Source organism: Gigantopelta aegis, chromosome 9, assembly GCF_016097555.1.
Source record: "Gigantopelta aegis isolate Gae_Host chromosome 9, Gae_host_genome, whole genome shotgun sequence".
In the NCBI taxonomy this organism is placed as follows: Eukaryota; Metazoa; Mollusca; class Gastropoda; order Neomphalida; family Peltospiridae; genus Gigantopelta; species Gigantopelta aegis.
This window is the reverse complement of record NC_054707.1, coordinates 11993896-12014642: the sequence shown is the minus strand read 5'-3', so window position 1 is coordinate 12014642 and position 20747 is coordinate 11993896. Positions and strand designations below refer to the sequence as shown.

At 37.5% G+C, this 20747-nt stretch overlaps 1 protein-coding gene across 1 annotated transcript; it reads right to left on the bottom strand.

Annotated features, from left to right (window-relative positions):
• Positions 1 to 889: 889 nt before the first annotated feature.
• Positions 890 to 20446, bottom strand: LOC121381426 (probable proline iminopeptidase). The gene is made up of 8 exons (XM_041510740.1): positions 20357 to 20446; positions 16611 to 16775; positions 15871 to 15994; positions 11710 to 11885; positions 8921 to 9008; positions 4762 to 4949; positions 2619 to 2763; positions 890 to 1533 (listed from the first exon to the last, which is right to left on the bottom strand). The coding sequence occupies exons 2-8, from the start codon at positions 16751 to 16753 to the stop codon at positions 1423 to 1425; spliced, it is 975 nt and encodes a 324-aa protein (XP_041366674.1). The 5' UTR covers positions 16754 to 16775; positions 20357 to 20446; the 3' UTR covers positions 890 to 1422.
• Positions 20447 to 20747: the final 301 nt, after the last annotated feature.

Below are 20747 nucleotides of genomic sequence, written 5' to 3'. Positions count from 1 at the left end.
ATTTTTGATGAATGTTGTTCATTGTTTATTTAATTTGCAATGCTAACCAATAATAAAATTTGATGACATCATGTGTGTTTTGAACCTGGGTCTCTAGTAAATCTAAGGGCGGGATGTAGCCCAGTGGTAATGTGCTCGCTCGATGCACGGTCAGTCTAGGATTGATCCCCGTCTGTGGGCCCATTGGGCTATTTCTTGTTCCAGCCAGTGCACCGCGACTGGTATATCAAAGGCCATGGTATGTACTACCCTGTCTGTGGGATGGTGCATATAAAAGATCCCTTGCTGCCAATTGAAAAAGAGTAGCTCATGAAGTGGCGACAGCAGGTTTCCTCTCTCAATATCTGACGCCATACAACCCTAAATAAAATGCGTTGTGCGTCGTTAAATAAAACATTTCTTTCTTTCTTTCTTTCTAGTAAATCTGGAACATAATACAGCATCCTACCGTTCTGACCGCTTCTCCTCTTAGTTATACTGCCAACTCATTTCTTTGTACTTGCCCAATGCTGCATTTTGTCCAGTTGACTACTATCTACAGATCATGCTGAATATTGCGTATAATGATGAATACCATAAATACAACTATAACAGAGGCTGCCATGTTTGTTACTCAACATAGAAGTGGCTATATACACGGCAGTTGTTTATAGCATGGCTAATGATGGCCAGCTGTTTACACGGCAAAATGTAAGGTCAACACACCCCATCTAAACTTTCCCCATGCTCAGCATGGGTTACTTCTAGTACTTCCATAGTACTGACCAGTTTAAACTTGTGACCATGCTTCAAAGAATGGTAGGCCTAAATAAAAATATTTTTATTCCCTGTGTGATCTAAAATGTTAAACTTGGTGTGAATAGTAAGTGAATAAAAGACAAAATACATATTTACACATTTATAACATTTATTGTTTATAATTGGAACTTTTCTTTTTCATAGATGATTATATATTATCAAAGCATTTCTATATATTCAGTATAATTCATTTTCCAGCAATGATACAAATGCTATTCAGTCAGCAAAAAGCCAGCTTTGTTAAAACAAACTGAAAAAAAAGGAAAGATGTTCTATTTATCTAGGCACTCAACACATTTTATTCAGTTTTATGGTTAAGAACCACACACACACGAGGAAACCAACTGCCTCCATGTGTTTGTTACTCTTTCTATTAGTGGCAATGGATCTTTTATATACACCATCTCACAGACAGGATAGTACACACCACACAAATTGTTGCACCAGCTGTGGAGCACCGGCTGGAATGAGAAATTGGTTGGGTATAATTCTGATTAGTACCTATTTAGTTAGGTTCTCTCAGTAAGAAGCATGTACTGAAATTAACTTGCAAAAGTAAATTTTATTACAACAAAATATGTAGCAATACTGAAAGTGTTTTCTTTGGTCTGTGCTTTTACACCTTTAAAGATGTTTGTATTTGTCAGTGGCATTCAGTAGAAGAGTTTGAATGCCTGGTTCACGGGCAGAATGTCCTGCATCTGGGACAATGTGAAAATCTGCTTCAGGCCACTCCTGAAAAAGAAAGAAATCCATTATCAAAACATATCCATGCAGAATATCTTGGATATCAATAGACAAGAAGATAATCAGATGTTTCCAAGGAACTCTAAACTAGAACTAAAAAACACTTATTATTTATTATATTACTATCTGTTTAAAATTAATGAAATACAGCACTAGGGGAGTTATTTCATCTCAGCAACTTCCCGAGACAATCGACAGACTCCATTGTTAAAAGTGTACTGTTGAGTGATGTCTGGCCAGTCAGAATCAAACTCAATCCAAGGTTACGTTACAGGGGTGCAGCGTGATCTGGACCTGGGGGGGGGATTCGAATATGAACCAAGTGGACCTTTTTCTATTTTGTTTTTGCACCACCCGAAACTCCATGTTTATAAACCTGTATGTTTTAGTACTGAAAGCGGACCATTTGCTTCAACAGGGGGGTTTGTCCGAACCGCCCAGCCTACGCCCCTGCATTAACACATTTCCAGTCCAGAACAGTGTGAATTTACTTGAGAATAAGGAAATTCATCAAAGCTACCACGATTTCAAATTTTAAACATAGATAAGATAAAATATTTCAAAAAAAAGAAAAGAAGACCTGAATAATTATTTAGAGAATACCACATGGGTGGCCATTAGATACCACATATCTTCAGTTGTTTTAAAATGTATTTAACATGCAAAAATGAGTTTGATATGTTTTTAAAAAAAACGAGTTCTATAATGAATGGTAGCTAAAGTACGGTATTCTATTTCTTTTATAATTTCAAAAATCAGGTATAAAATATATTTTACATCTTTTCCAACCAAAATAGTTTGCTTGCGCTTTCAGTTAAATCATATGTCACAAAGCAGTCAATTTTAGGTTAACTTGTATGTCACAGAGCAATCAATTTAAATAATGCTTATAATGAAGTAGTGACCTGGTCATCTCCTATGTGTTACAGCTGTGTGATATCATAAATAATACACGATGTTTTCACCAACAGGTGTGTAACAAACTGAAAATGATTAAGAAAAGAGGTTAATTATACTGTAACAATAATAATTCATATTGTAAATTACGGGATAATATAGGACTGATAACCGACCTTGTGCAGTCTCCATGCAGTATCAACTGGACACACCATATCGTAGCGGCCCTGTATAATCGTACCAGGAATGTGACGGATCTTGTTAACATTTTCCAACAGCTGCTCATCCGACTCAAAGAAACCACCATGTATAAAGTAGTGGCTGGAAAAACAGAGAGATTTTAACATTACATTTACAGACTGTCAACAAGCTCCCATAGAACAGTAAAACTTTAATGATTTATTAATCATCGGCTATTGAATGTCGAACATTTGTGAAAAAAAAAAATAACCTGTAGTTTTAGAGGAAATCTGCTTCATTTTTTTTTCATTAGTGGCAAGGGATCATTTGTATGCACTTTCCCACAGACAGGACAAAACAACCAACAGCCTCTGATATACCAGTTATGGGGATCTGGCTGGGACAGGAGAAAAAAACAATCAGAAAATGGTGTTCACTGAGATGGTCTGATCCTCTGACACCATAAAACAGTATCAAAATATATTTTAGGACCATACAGCGCACACAAAGTCAAGACTCTAAATTCAGGTGGGTGAAGCCATACCCCGTAGATGGTAGCCCATGGCAGTTAATTTCTAACATCAAGAATTCAGTGTCTCACCTAACAAACTTATGTGATGTCACCAACAGCTGCATCTACATATTCATCTCTGTGCATGTTTAAACAAATTTAAAACTGGACACAACAATTGGGCTTCAACAAAAATTAAATCTTAAAAATTACCGGTAAAGTTATTTTAATTTTTTTAAATTTCACATGCATTATTATGATGAATATCCATAGATGCAACTATAAACCAATTTTTATTGTTGTAGGACTAAGTTTATGAGAAATGGGGCAAAACATGAAACTTTAATATTGAGCTAACTACAAAACAGGAGCCAATTTCACTAAACATCGCAACTTTACGTCTGCTACTAGCAGTTATACCAGGCATACATTTTCAAGAGTTTGGCATCTATTTCATGAAGAAAATTAAATTACATCATTATGGAAAATGAAATATGTGTATTTCTAACCATGTTTGTTGTACTATAATAGTAATAAGAATTGTGTTTTAGTCGTAGATTTACGTTTACATGTAAAACTAGGCTTACGATGCTTTGCAAAATTGGGCCCTGGCCTCTTGAAAACAGCGAGAACGATTGTTTCACGCAATTCTAATTTTGCTAACCTATTGTTTTGTTCACATAAAATTTAGGACATCATTTACATGACCATAACGGGCTATGCAAAAAACAAAATGGGTCTGGATAAGTATTCTAATCATAAAGATGAGACAAAAAAAACACAAAAAAAGACACTTCCAAACTAAATGGGCAATTTTTCATATTTTTTCTGCCCTGCTTCCAGATACAGCCATAATGTAAGAAAGGTTTGTTTTGTTTAATGACACCACTAGAGCACACTGATTTATTAATCATCGGATTAGAGTGGAAACCCGCTACATTTTTCAATTAGTAGCAAGGGATCTTTTATATGCACCATCCCACAGACAGGATAGCACATACCACGGCCTTTGATATACCAGTCGTGGTGCACTGGCAAAAAGGACAAATAGCCCAATTGGCCCACTGATGGGGATCGATCCCAAACCAACCGTGCATCAAGCGAATGCTTTACCATTCGGCTATGTCCCACCCCTAATGTATGAACAACATTTTGATTTACTTGACAATCAGACCACGAATGTTTCTTTACGGTTCTAACATACTTCAACAAGTTTTATATTTATTTAGCACCACTTTATAACATGCTTCCAAACAAGATGCATAGTTAAAAAAGTTAAAGGTTTGTTTCGTTTAACAACACCACTAGAGCACATTGATTTATTAATAATCAGCTATTGGATGTTGAACATTTGGCAATTTCTGATACAAAGTCTTAGCGGAAACCTGCTAAATTTTTCCATTAGCAGCAAGGGATGTCTTACATGCTCTTTCTGATACAGGACAGCATATACTACGGCCTTTGACATACCAGTTACGGGTCACTGGCCGGGATGGGGGAAACCCAACAAGAGAATGGGTCCACTGAGGTTCGATACATACACAGTCTGTCGATGATAAAGTACAAGACTTATTAGTACTTTTATCTTGAAACATTTCGGATAAACTTGAACTATTTTATGATCTCACCACTCAATTCTTGCAAACTGCTGAGACCAAAGATCACCGTCAGCTTTTTTAATCAATTCGCTATCTGGGTGAAGTCGACTTGTCGAAAGTTCCCATTTGCTCCATACTTCAGCTGCATTCTTTCTTGTTTCTTCATCGTCACTTGTGAGACGTCGATGAAATGCTCCAATCATACAGTGTCTCTCAGCCTGAAATAACGCAATGCTGTATCAGTTACTTGTGAGACGTCGATGAAACGCTCCAATCATAAAGTGTCTCTCAGCCTGAAATAACGCAATGCTGTATCAGTCACTTGTGAGACGTCGATGAAATGCTCCAATCATACAGTGTCTCTCAGCCTGAAATAACGCAATGCTGTATCAGTCACTTGTGAGACGTCGATGAAACGCTCCAATCATAAAGTGTCTCTCAGCCTGAAATAACGCAATGCTGTATCAGTCACTTGTGAGACGTCGATGAAATGCTCCAATCATACAGTGTCTCTCAGCCTGAAATAACGCAATGCTGTATCAGTTACTTGTGAGACGTCGATGAAATGCTCCAATCATAAAGTGTCTCTCAGCCTGAAATAACGCAATGCTGTATCAGTCATGGTATTCTATTTATTCAACTTCATTCGCAATTACATTCTAAAACACTACCAGCAAGAATCAGTTAAAATTTGTTTTGTTGTTTGTTTAACGACACCACTAGAGCATATTGATTAATTAATCATCGGCTATTGGATGTCAAACATTTGGCAATTCTGACATATAGTCTTGGAAACCCGCTACATTTTTCCACTAGTAGCAAGCGATCTTTTATATGCACTATCCCACAGACAGGATAGCACATACCACAGACTTTGATATACCAGTCATGGTGCACTGGCTGGAACGAAAAAATAGCCCAACGGGCCCACTGACGGATCGATGCCATACCCAATTGGGCTACATCCCGCTCTCTTATTGTTGTTTGTTTAACGACACCACTAGAGCACATTGATTAATTAATCATCGGCTATTGGATGTCAAACATTTGGTAATTCTGATGTATAGTCTTGGAAACCTGCTACATTTTTAAAAATTACAAGTTCGTCTATTGCATAAATAGTCTCACCCGATATTTTTAGAATTTGTAAGTTCCCGAATAACGCTATAAAGGCGAAGTGTAATTGGTCGATATTTAAATTGTTATTTATAGATGAAATGTCACCTGGACATGGGAGTCCACGCAATGCTGTTACATCAACTGGTAGACCAGTAGAACTAATTTTAATCAGATTGACTGGCTGGAACAAGAAATAGTCCAATGGGTCCACAGACGGGGATCGATTCTAGACCGACCATCAGGTGAGTCACTGGACTATTTCCTGCCCCGCAAAAAGAATTAGATTTTGTTCTTGAAATCAACACAATTAGATAACATTACACTTAATTAAAGACTACAAATAAATTTTTAAAAGTTTGTTTTGTTTAATGACACCACTGGAGCACATTGATTAATTAATCATCGGCTATTGGATGTCAAACATTTGGTAATTCTGACTCATAATCATCAGAGAAAACCCACTACATTTTTTACTAATACAGCAAGGGATCTTTTATATGCACTTTCCCACAGACAGGAAAGCACATACCACAGCCTTTGTCCAGTTATGGTGCACTGGTTGGAACGAGTACTACAAATAAAACAGGTTGTAAAGTAATAGCCCTTGTTGGAGATCTATCCTAGACCGACCATGCATCAGGTGAGCGCTTCGCAACTGAACTATGTCCCACCACCCAAACCCATAAAACAATGGTGACCCACCTGGAAGTGAACATGATTTTGTATTACTTAATTAGCTGTTAAAGAAGAAGTTTGTTTTGTTTAATGACACCACTAGAGCACACTGATTTAGTTATCATCGGCTGTTGGATATCAAACATTAGGTAATTTTTAGTCATAGTTATAGAGAGGAAACCCGCTACATTTTTCCATTAGTAGCAAGGGATCTTTTATATGCACCATCCCACAGACAGGATAGTACATACCACAACCTTTGATATACCAGTCATGGTGCACTGGCTGAAACGAGAAATAACCCAATGGGCCCACCGACGGGGATCGATCCTAGACAGACGGCTGTTAAAGAGACGGACCCTAGGTTTTAAACACTATGGTGTATTTTTCACTATTGGAGCCTGAAATCAGACATTACTTAGATTTCAGGGCTTTACATTGCACCAAAGTTATGGCCATAAACGCTGTCACCAAAATAAATATATCCAAAACGAACATGCCCAAATTAAGTTCAAACATGCCAACCTCGTAATTTTCACCTCAAAGCCACTGAATTGGTATGCTTTAATTAGATTAAAGTAACTTGAAATACAATTCTTAATACTACAACCATTCTATACTTAAAAACAGACCAAACATTGCAAGTTTCCGTCTGCAACTAACGGTTATACCGGTGATACATTTATAAAGTGTTTGGCATCTATTTCACCAAAAAAATTACATCATTACAGGAGATGGAGCATGTTAAGGATAAACAAAATGAAATACGTGTACTTTTAACTACATTTGTTGTCCTATATAGTAATAAGAATTGTGGTTTAGTCGTAGATTTACGTTTATGTGCAAAACTTGGCTTACGATGTTTTGTGAAATTGGGCCCTGTTGTGCCCAAATTATTGATATTTAAAGCCCTGGATTTTACTGCTTATAGTCCTTTCCACAGGGAATGCCTTTTTTCATACTATCATGGAATTTACTACAAGCCAATTGTTTTCTAGATTGCACACAAAACTAGCAATTTTTTGTTATTTCCAAAACACTTTTACCTTTCTTCTTACATGTACATCACATCAAACCGAAATTATTTACAAAAACCACTATAGATTATTAATTTCCGAAAATCTGAAGTGTTTCTGGTCATCCAAGTGTTTCCACAGGGCTTCTAGAATTTTTATAAAATCCACTAGCCATGGGATCAGTGATTTAAAAATTTACTAGTCATGATTAAAAATTCACTAGCCCTACTTTACTTTAAGTTAATACCATTTTACTAAATAACAGTAATAATCAAATATGTCACCTAAAGAGGGAGATAGAGGGAGATAGAGCTTAAAAACACTAACATTGGGGGGTTGGGGTGGGGCAGGATATTCATATTTACAAAATAGACTTAACTGCAACATTTGACTAAAACATTTTCACTAGCCATCGAGCATGGCAATAGTAGTTATTTACTAGCCCAACATTGAATATCACTAGCCATGGGAGTGGGGCTACCATAATCTAGAAGCCCTGTCTGGCATGGCAATAGTAGTTATTTACTAGCCCAACATTGAATATCACTAGCCATGGGAGTGGGGCTACCATAATCTAGAAGCCCTGTCTGGCATGGCAATAGTAGTTATTTACTAGCCCAACATTGAATATCACTAGCCATGGGAGTGGGGCTACCATAATCTAGAAGCCCTGTCTGGCATGGCAATAGTAGTTATTTACTAGCCCAACATTGAATATCACTAGCCATGGGAGTGGGGCTACCATAATCTAGAAGTCCTGTTCCAATACAGCGAAATGCTTTATTTCCTTTATTTTTTTTAAACCCACATACTTCTATGAAGTAACGGTTATAATGATGAGCTCTAGGCTATTTTTAAACCCACATACTTCTATGAAGTAACGGTTATAAAGATGAGCTCTAGGCTATTTTTAAACCCACATACTTCTATGAAGTAACGGTTATAAAGATGAGCTCTAGGCTATTTTTAAACCCACATACTTCTATGAAGTAACGGTTATAAAGATGAGCTCTAGGCTATTTTTAAACCCACATACTTCTATGAAGTAACGGTTATAAAGATGAGCTCTAGGCTATTTTTAAGGGCATTTCCCCTTTTTAATGTAACAGACATTTGTTTTGCTCTATAATGTAACTTTATCCAAATGTGTTACAGGTTTGTAGATTAACTAAACTTAGTAACTTGGGACCTCATTCACTAAAGTCTCACAACTTTGCGATCTCGCAGTCCAGTGCTAAAAGACTTGAAAAGAGGATGCTTTGTTGTCTAGCAAAGCCTAGGAGACCGTTATGGATTAGGCCCCATTTTCACGGGTTAAAACTAGTATCTGCAATTTTACCACACACTACACTTTCAGTAGAAAGACACCATGTACGAACATGTGGAATATGATTCCAGTATGACTCCCAAGCATCAGGATAAACCAAACAAGCTCCACCATCTTCGTAAAACCATTTCAGCTCACGGCTGCAACAAAAAAGAAAGGTAATACAAGAAACCGTCTCAAGTTTTCTGCCATTGTCAAGATCTTCACAACCGATATACAGTGAAACCCCTCTAAACCGGACACCCTTGGGACCAATATAAATGTCCAGTTTTAAGAGGGATCTGCTTTAGAGAGGTTAAGTTTGGTACTGGTTTTTAAACAGGGACTCTGTAAAACATCCAGTTTTGGTGGAATTCCTGTTTACAAGGGTCCGGTCTTGAGAGGTTTCACTGTATATTAAATGCATAATCTTGTTTAGAACATCAATGTCTGCATACTGTACATCATGAAATTAATGGGATCATAATATTAATGCAAAAAGTTATGAGTCCACATTATTCACATTAATAATACGACACATTAATTTCTAACTGTTGTCTATAGATGTGTCAGAGGTAATTAAAAACAAAACATTTCAACTTATTTTTCTTTTAAAAGATTACTTTCCTAACACATGTTTATATACCCATTCGGTTAAATCTTAGGTGCAGACATCTTTGATTCGATCCACTCTAAAGATCATTTCATTCATTTCAACTTATTTCCGTGCTTATATCCAATTAAGGTTCACACTCCTCAGCTATCTGGACTGCCTGTTCAGGACCATGGGTTAGCGGTTAGTTGTTACAGGACAATATTTTAAAATCTTCGGTAACCAGAAGTCAGTTCACGTGAGTTTTATATAGGTAACCGATTGTTCGGTTACGTGAATATAGTTCTCGTAACCGATGAATTAGGCCTACCTAATCCTAAAACACTACGGTTCAGTGCTACATTGGTGGTTCAAATGTATTTAAAAACATAAACTGATTTTCAATTTCATTACTGATATAATATTATGATACTTTTAATTATAGAATGTAATTGTTTACCATGTAACCGATTGGCAGTGTTCGTGATTTTAAAGTTGTGTAACCACCACGCAAACAGAACAGTTCTTGTGAAATATTGTGCCCTGTTGTTAGTGAGAAAGATGTCAGTGTTGTGGTCTTACACTTACCCATTGAGTCGTTAAATTCTGGGTGGGAAGGAAGGAAATGTTTCATTTAATGACACACTCAACACATTTTATTTATGGCTATATAGCATCAGACATGTGGTTAAGGACCAAACAGATATGGGCTACTCTTTTCAATTAGCAGCAAGGGATCTTTTATATGTACCATTCCACAGACAGGGTAGCACATACCATGGCCTTTAATACACCAGTCGCGGTGCACTGGCTGGAACGAGAAATAGCCCAATGGGCCCACCAACGGGGATCGATCCTAGTCACTCTGGGTGGGAGCCCAGTACCTAGTAATTACCAAACTTAAGTCCAATGGAATTCACCATGCTCAAAACACTCTGATTACCCAATATTCTGGCAAGCTACAGCTACATGTGATAGCTATAGTCTTTGACCACTGTACGTGAATAGGTTTTGGCATGCTAATCATAAGGTCAACTGTTTCTTTGTGTCAAGTTGCCTGCAGTTCTTTTGTGCTGGATCCCACCCAGAGATTCAGTGTTAACAACTCAATGGGTAGGTGTAAGACCACTACACCCTCTTCTCTCTCACTAACCTACTGTCCTGGAAAGACAGCCCAGATAACTGAGGTGTGTGCCCAGGACAGCATGCTTGAACCTTAATTAAATAAAAGCACATAAATAAGTTGAAATGAATGAAATGATCTGTTGTGTTGTCTTTAGAGTGGATCTCATCAAAGATATCTGTGCCTATGATTTAACTGAAAAGGAGGTTACTCACATTACTTTCATGTTGCATAACTATAGTGTGACCATCATCACTTAATTAATTTCATGTTACATTATAGTGTGACCACTGCCACTCACACTAATTTATGGACGCATTTCTGATTGTCCTAATTTTCTAATACATGTACACTCGAGACTGGTGTACAAACCACCTGTATATAACAGACACCTGTCCATAAAAATCATATAATTATGTAAATATTACAGGTTGAAGATTCCTCAACACCATGACATACTGTCCGAGGTTGAAAATTCCTCAACACCATGACATACTGTCCGAGGTTGAAAATTCCTCAACACCATGACATACTGTCCGAGGTTGAAAATTCCTCAACACCATGACATACTGTCCGAGGTTGAAAATTCCTCAACACCATGACATACTGTCCGAGGTTGAACATTCCTCAATCTCACAATGACATATTCAGGTTGCTGATTCCTCAACGTCACTATATAACATACTGTCTGATGTTGAAAATTACCCAACACCACTATTTCATACTATCTGAGGTTGAAGATTCCTCAACATCACTGACATACTGAGGTTGAAAATCCCTCAACCTCACCATGCCATTCTATCAGAGGCTGAAGATTCCTCAACCTGTCCTACTGTCCAAGGCTAAAGATTCCTCAACCTCACTATGACATACTGAGGTTGAACATGCCTCAACCTCACTAAAACAAACTATCTGATGTTGAACATTGCTTAAGATCACTGACATACTATCGGAGGTTGAAGATTCCTCAACCTCACTATGACATACTGTATGAGGTTGATGATTCCTCAACCTCACTAAGACATACCATCTGAGGTTGAAGATTTCTCAATCTCACTAAGACATACTGTCTGAGGTTGAAGATTCCTCAACCTCACTATGACATATTATCTGAGGTTGAAGATTCCTCAACCTCACTAAGACATACTATCTGAGGTTGAATATTCCTCGTATGATGAGCGCTGTGACACGGTCCGGGTGAGTTTCTGCGTAAGCCAGTGAGAGAGTCGATCCCCAGCTTCCTCCAAACACGACCCACTTCTCAATACCAAGACGAGTTCGCAGCTTTTCCATGTCAGCAACCAAATCCCAGGTTGTGTTTTCCTAGTGAAAACAAATTAAAATCGCATGAGTATTTGGAGAGTTACAGGAAAACTGTATCAAATACTGCACTCTACAGCTTAGTTTTCTCAGAGACGAAACTGAAAATAAAGCAAAACAAAAAACTTTTTTTTGCTTGCTCTTATTTGCTATGTAGACCTACTTGCCAAACAGTGTGATGTTATTCTTCTGAAGAGGTCATTGTAACAGTTCAATAATGTGATTTAAACAGAATTCTTTTTAAAATACACATTTAAACTATAACCAATACAAAAATTATCATTTAAATCTAATATTTTCATGCCAACAAAAACATAACGCAAGCAGAGTCAAACCAGCACATAGCCTACCAATAGAACCGGTGCACAATAAAATACATACAATTCATAGATTTATCTCTTTGAGTTATGTAATTTTGTTTGTTTTGTTTAACGACACCACTAGAGCACAATGATTAATTAATCATCAGCTATTGGATGTCAAACATTTGGTAATTCTGACTCGTAGTCATCAGAGGAAACCTGCTACATTTTTCCTAATGCAGCATGGGATCTTTTATATGCACTTTCCCACAGACAGGAAAGTACATACCACAGCCTTTGTCCAGTTGTAGTGCACTGGATGGAACGAGAAAAATCTAATCAGCTGAATGGATCCACTGAGGTGGTTAGATCCTGCGACGCAAGCACCTCAAATGAGCACTCAATTGACTGAGCTAAATCCCACTCCGAGTTATATAATTAACCAAGAAGCCTATTTCCAGCTCATCACTCGTAGATAGGTACACATGAGAAAGAAGGAGGGAATGTTTTGTTTAACAATGCACTCAACATATTTTAATTACGGTTATATGGCATATGATGTATGGTTAAGGACCACAGAGATAATGAGAGAGGAAACCTGATTCAGCCATGCAATGAGCTTCTCTTTCCGATTAGCTGCTAATGCTTTTTTATATGTAGCATCCCATAGACAGGACAGTACATACCATGAGATTTGTTACACTAGTTGTAAAGCATTGGGTGAAATGAGAAATAACCTAATGGGCCCCACCAAAAAGGAAGGAAGGAAATGGTTTATTTAACGACACACTCAACACATTTTATTTACGGTTATATGGCGTCGGACATATGGTAAAGGACCCACCAAAAGGAATCAATCCTAGACAGACAGCTCACTGGGCTACGTTCCCACCCCTACTTATCATGATGTAATAAAGATAATGACACCCTAAATAGGTGATATATGTTTAGGTTGTTGATTTATTCTTTTCTACAAATACATCAGTAATTATGATTCAGTTTTAACGTATTATATCCGGATGAGTTGTGATTGTTTTTAATTACTTTTAGGGGATAATATCACTGTATTTAGTTGTTAACTATAAGGAGTTATCATAAAATTTGGATTTAGATGAAGTCAAGTCCCTAAACCTAAATTGTTTTTTGATAAATCCTTATAGTTAACAATGAAACACAGTGATATTATCCCTATTCTAATACTACACCTATTAGGAGTATCTGTAAGCAACTTTATTGTGTTTTTATTAAAGAAATCCCACAAATTTAAAAAAAACTAATTATCTATTCTCCTTACGATATTCATTGAAAACGCTTGTAGTAAGTAAAAGTATGACATAATATTTTTTTTTCTTTCCTTTGACATGACGTCACTGATTTAGAAGCGAAGCAAATGCAACTTTATTGGTATTGTAGTCTGTATTTTGAAAATGATTTATTGTAATTCAGAATACACTCAAATTATTTGTTTGTTTACTGTTAATATTTGTTGCAAAACGTATGCATATGATTGGACTTCACATTTGTGAAGTGGTGTTTCAACCTCAATCATATTGAATTATTTCGTGGAATTCGCCTGGATCAATTTTGGCCAATTACCACGTTGATGAGGGTAGGTCTACAAGTTAATAATTTTTAGTAACATATTTTCACTTATTGTTTTTATAAATACATAAAATAATATTCATTTACGAAATGGTAAGCATTATTTTCGTGAGTTTTTCAAAATGTGATATTTTAAAGCAGCTTGTTGTTTACAAAATCGATAGTCATTTCCATTTTGTCTTCTTTATCAATTTTAACCTTAGGCCTACTCGGGAAGGGTGGGTGTTCATTGCTGCTAACGAAGTGTTAAAAATTACAATGGCACGAAATAATAATAAAATAAGAAAAATAACATCATTTTCATCTGAAGTTAGTGATATTTTTTTTAATTATTTATAAAAACATTTACATATACTCTTCAAAAAAAGAAACGCAAAAGGGTACAAATGGGTTATAACTCCGATTTTATGTTTCCTACCGGTTCATGCTTTGTGAATATAAGGTCATTGCATGTCCCAAACACATTCCCACGGTTACATTCGATAAAACGCAGCTACTGTACAATAAAGTTCCAAAATGTGAATATTCGCAAAAACGCAGCCACGTGCAAACCATGTCACCACTGCACGTGCGTTGTCTGCACGTGCAACATGAACACCGACAGTATAAAAGTGCTGGGTGTTCGCTTGCCTGGCCTCTGTATCTGGCCGACAGTTGACAATCCAGGACATGCCACGTCTCAGTGAACCGCAGAGAAACAATGCCATCGGCCGACTAGACGCAGGCGAATCCAGAACGGCCGTTGCCAGGGCATTCCATGTGTCCCCAAGCACCATCTCCAGACTGTGGGACCGTTACCAGCAACATGGATCAACACGTGACTTCCCTAGATCCGGTCGACCACGGGTCACTACCCCTGGGCAGGACCGCTACATCCGGGTACGCCACCTTCGGGAACGATTGACTACTGCCACCTCCACAGCAGCAGCAATACCAGGTTTGCGCAGGATATCCGACCAGACCGTACGGAACCGCCTACGTGAGGTAGGAATTCGTGCCAGACGTCCAGTTCAAGGTGTCATCTTAACACCACAACACCGTCGACTCCGACTGCAGTGGTGCCAGATTCATCGACAATGGCCTCAACTGCGATGGAGACAGGTGTGGTTCAGTGACGAGTCCCGATTTCTGCTCCGACGTCATGATGGAAGATGTCGCGTGTATAGGCGTCGTGGTGAACGTTATGCGGCAAACTGCGTGCAGGAAGTGGACAGATTCGGCGGGGGTAGTGTCATGGTGTGGGCAGCCATCTCACACACTGGCAGAACTGACCTGGTCCACGTGCAGGGCAACCTGAATGCACAGGGCTACATTGACCAGATCCTCCGGCCACACATCGTTCCAGTTATGGCCAACGCCAACGCAGTGTTCCAACATGACAACGCCAGGCCTCACACAGCACGTCTCACAACGGCTTTCCTACAGAACAACAACATTAATGTCCTTCCTTGGCCATCGATATCACCGGATTTGAACCCAATTGAGCATCTATGGGACGAGTTGGACCGACGCCTCCGACAGCGACAACCACAGCCCCAGACCCTGCCCGAGCTGGCAGCAGCCTTGCAGGCCGAGTGGGCCACCATCCCCCGGGACGTCATCCGTACTCTGGTTGCTTCAATGGGCAGGCGGTGCCAGGCAGTTGTCAACACACGCGGAGGCCACACCCGGTATTGACTCCAGATGACCTTGACCTTGGTGGTGTGTCCTATCACTTACTCACAATGGACTAGAGTGAATTGTGAACAATCCTGCAACATTTGGTAATTATCGGACTCACCATTCAATAATTAAATCAATTCTCCAAATGTTACGACAATGTGGTTTTGCGTTTCTTCTTTTGAAGAGTATATAAAAGAAGACACGGAATTAATATACTAACGAAAACACCACACATGAGGCTAAGTGACAGCATATCAGATGAGTTCTCAGAATGTCATCGTGATAAATCCTGGTTGCCCATGACAGAGTACATCTGTCATCTGATTTACCATGAAAATTAACAAATAGGAAAAAGGCTTATATGACAGTTGTATTAGAATAAATAATTAATCAATTGTAACTCTACAGTTTCTAACACACACCTTAAGTTCAGCAGCGGGGGTGGACTTTCCCGCTCCTCTCTGGTCAAACAAAACAATCCGATAAACATCCGGATCAAAGAACCGTCTTTCTCGTGGGGTGGTTCCTGCCCCAGGACCACCATGGCTGGAAATAATAATTTAATAAAGTAATTTAACAGTGACATTAAACTAGTATTTAACTAGTATTTACACGGGTAAGTAATAATAGTGACATTAAACTAGTATTTAACTAGTATTTACAAGGATAATAAAGTAATAACAATGACATTGAACTAGTATTTAACTAGCATTTACATGGGTAAGTAATAATAGTGACATTAAACTAGTATTTAACTAGTATTTACAAGGATAATAAAGTAATAACAATGACATTGAACTAGTATTTAACTAGCATTTACACAGGTAAGTAATAATAGTGACATTAAACTAGTATTTAACTAGTATTTACAAGGATAATAAAGTAATAACAATGACATTGAACTAGTATTTACAATGATAATAAAACAGATTCTTGTCCTCATTCAAATAACTGTAAATTACATTCTGAAATAAAAAGGAAAATTATTTCGGTTAACCTACCTCATCAGGAAATACTATCAGTATCATATTACAACCCCTGCAATTAAAAAAATGTCCACATTTGCAATTGCAAGGGTTGTATTGAAATCCCAATATTCTTTGATCTCGGATATTGTCTGTAATCACTGTTCAGTCAGATTCACAGACAAACTAAAACTTACACAAACACAACAGGTTTTCCATCTTTTTTCCCCGACTGTTCGTAGTAGATTTCATGTATTTCAGACACTTTCAGTCTCCCAGTGTTAAACGCTTCAATTTCTGGAAACATTTCTCTTGGCTTTTCTCCAGTATTTTCTGCCATGTTGTGTGTAAACCGAGTTCACCTAAAATAATAAGTAATAAGCTTCAGTATCTAAAAACATAAGTCAAATGATCTTATCGGAGGTCGGACTCTAGACGTGCGTGTTCGAAACCCTAGTGGTATATGGGCACGTTAAATTGTTATCTATCAAATGATATCATTAAGTGTTCATTTTGTTTGAGGGGTTAAGTGTTTATATGACTGTTACTAACTCACCCTGATAAAAATAATAACGTTTTATTAACCTTAAAATGTGGTCTTTTAACACTCAACAAAATTAAGATTTATGGTGAATCAGTAAATACATGTACTTCACAAGTAGGTCACTCGCAAATAATCCCATTGTGGATGTTGACAGTTCTATTTTCAAGAGTCAATCAGAAATAGTATCAACAGCCGATATGCCTTGGTCCATAAAGTAACCACTTTGACGTTGTGTCACCTTAAATCAATTGCTGTGTGTAACAGTATCTCAAGCACAACATGATCGGTAAAACACTTTCTCAATACCTAACAAGGGACCAGTCTTCAGCTCACATTCTTGTGTTAATTGGTGTTTGGTAATTTTACCAGACTTCTACTGGGACTGCTAATCTGCCGGGAAGGTGTTTAAGCATAATGGGATTCCCGTGCCGAGTAATCAAGCTTCAAGGCCGATGAAAGAATATGCCAATTGACAGAATAAAACTGTACCATTTAACTGAATAAACGATAGGTGAAGCACTTTTATAAAGTACAGTTAGCTGTTAATCAACCATTTCTATCCTGACACTCCCTTCTATAAACACAGACACACTGAAAACATTGATTTGTGCATGTTTGAAGGAAACAGAATTAGGCGAGTACAAACACTTTTATAAAAACTTGTCAATACCTTTTAAAACAATTTGTGTTCTATAAAACCAACATAATGTTTATATTTCATAATCCAGTATCGCTATGTTTTATCTTTGAAAAATTAAGACATTTTTATTCTTCTGTGTAAAATTTCCTCCACAAGGGTGCTTTTGATGGTGCTTTTGGAAAAATATAGCACAGAAGACAGAATGAGCCATTATGGGACTAAATCTTTGTTTTATTCCTTAGACCAGGGGTGCACAAATCGGCAACCATTCTTTGTCAAACAGTTGCCCGATGGGCAACCAAGAAAATCATAAAACAAATAAAATGAAAAACAAAACTTCACAACACTCGTACAGTCACGGGCAATTCAAAAGTATCGGCACTGATAACTTGACTGACAGGCAATATAAATATCCACCCTAACGCTGCCATTTACTCAGCATCCATCATGCACGATTTTGGCAGGAGGAGTTTGGAAAAGACATATACCAGATATTTCGTCCCCAAACTAGCTGGTTCCTACCAATTCTCACTACAAAATATTTCCTATTCACCCTAAAAACCTTGTTGATGCATCTCAATACTGACGACTTGTGCTTACCGAGTGTGAAATTTTTAGACACCATCTGGCAAGCTTTATATAGTCTTAATTAATAATGAAATATTTCTTAAATGTTGTCATTATTAACTTTACTGGTACTTCAAAACGAATTTTGCATTTTGTAAAATGTGTTTTTCATGTTTTAAGTTCTTCGTATTTTCATGAATTAAATTGTATTTTTGTTAAATGGTTTAGTAATATCGTTAATATAAAATATGTATTTGGTGGAGAAATAATCTGGATAGGGACAAACTAGTAGTACTAAGTAGGGTCGATTTGACATGAGACAAAATGTTTGGTATCACTGAAAATGTGGATCAGGCCTGCTACTCATGATCATCATGTGTGCACTGTTTTACAGAGTATTCCTGCACTTTCTCACTTTTAAGGAGCCATTCAACAATTAAGCAATTCCTGCAGCGTTTTGCGTCATTGGAATTGTACGCGTTATTGAATGGGGTGGGGATTGTTTGTTAAGAATTATGTATCCTTTTAAAAACAATATCTTGTAATATTACGCCTGTTTAATTTGTTTGATCTCCTACACAAAGGTTAAGCAGTCGTTAAAAATTTGCTCTGAATAATGTTGGTTAAAGTACGTCACAATCTTTGGGAATGGATGATGCAGCCGTTGAAATGAGTATTACGTAATTTTAGAGTTTGTTCACGTTCTTTTTTGGAAGGGGTGAAGTCTATGTGAGCGTTACATGATGTTGAGATAGGGAGAGATATAAAAGCCCGATTTAATTGTGTCTGTCAGGTAATTGTTGAACTACCCCTTCCCAAATTGATTAGCTTGTCTTTGTTTTAATAACTGAAAACCCCATAGAACTGACCATGACAGCCCAAGCGAAGATGAACTGTATATAAATAATATTAAAAAAGGAATAAAACTAAACGGATAAGTAATGATAATAATAAAAATATTTAAATTTAAATTTCAGTTTCATTTTAATGACAGTTCAAAATTATATTCATAAAACTTTTATGAAATATGTGGGCAACTAAGAGATGATGTTGGGTAACCAAACTTCAGCTACTGATTGCCCACCGGGCAACCATCACAATTTTACATTTGTGCACCCCTGCGTAGATGTTTGGTTCATTCTGTCAAAATACACCCTATGACATTTATAACTATTAAAATGCAGTTTCACTTGTTGATCCACTGCGTGGTCGAGTACTCGACTACAGTCCCGATGGTCTAGAGTTCGAATCCTAGGGATCGAGCTTAAGAATTTGTCTCCCACGGAAATTTTTTAAATGACTGCCATGGGTGAAACAGTCCACCGACGGCAATTTTGAGCCTGCCTATGACAATTTTTTAAAAGTGACATTTGCAGCAACTAAACCCGACTGAAAGGCTATCTTGTTATATGTAGACATCTTTTAAATGTGCAAATGTTAAATATTGGCAGATAATGTACACCAGGTGTATACATTTCGCCGTTGTTGACGAGCTTTATCCACGGCACAAAAGTGCCATCGGTGATGCTTGTTACCTACGACAATTTATATTTCAACGACGGCAACTGCCGTCGGTGCCACCCTTAAATTCGAGCCCTGGAATCCAGGTCTAGCACTACATCGTTTGTAGTGTTTAATGCAATACCCAGTTGATATGGCTATTTCAACACCCCAAATAAGGGGGGGGGGGGGGATACGGAAGTCTTTCCGGGTCATGTGACTACTACTGCTCTCAACTGACAAGTATTGTGTAAACTTGTCAGTTGAGAGCACTAGTAGTCACATGACCCTCTCGACAGTGTTGTATTTTTCACAGAATATATTCTGACATAGAAATTGTATTGGACTACATGGAGTAATTAATGGTGGTGTGTTAGTTCACCAAGGTAAACATCTACGGTCCGTTTTTTAACATTTTGACATTTATTGGACCCGACACAGCAATAAACATCACAATAATAAATATCGTGCCGGAGACGTTTATCTTGATGAACTAGTGGTGTGTAAGTTGTAACCTAAAATGTAGGCGTGTTGCCTTCGATAAAGTAATGTAAGAAATGATAACAGAACAAAACTGAATGGCTTATTGTCTGCATGCAGAATGACACAATTGTGCTAGACTACCCAACTACCACCGACTTGTGTCACACGTGCATCACCAAAGAAGAGTTTTCGTACAAAATACAACTTACAAACTCTTAGCTTCTTCAGCAAAGTGAAAGTTTCCGGTGCTTAACATAAACTTTACACCGTGTGAGAAATATCCTTTTTGCGCATTCCTAATCGTCACTGATTTGCTAGAAACGCAGGCCTGTCCGTAGGAACGATATCTAAGTGGATTGGGGTAGGGGTATAATCTCTAGTGAGGGGGAACAATTTTTATCTTTGTTTATATTGGGTACGATTTATAAATTAATAATAATACATTTTCGATCCCGCTTTCCGTCTGTCTTTGATTTCCTAAAATGATAGTCCTTTTGGCATTATATTATTATTAAAAGAGAACCGATGAATTGGCATACATAACTTTAAAGTTAAAATTCTAATGAAAACAAATAAGTTCAGTTTTAAACCTATACGAAC

Coding starts and splice junctions, on each gene's coding strand:
- LOC121381426 (XM_041510740.1), bottom strand. CDS start 16,753: ATGGCAGAAAATACTGGAGAAAAGCCAAGAGAAATGTTTCCAGAAATT. Junction 11,886..15,870: donor CCCCCGCTGCTGAACTTAAG/GTGTGTGTTAGA, acceptor TGTTTTCACTAG/GAAAACACAACCTGGGATTT. Junction 2,764..4,761: donor CAGTTTGCAAGAATTGAGTG/GTGAGATCATAA, acceptor CTGTTTTTCCAG/CCACTACTTTATACATGGTG.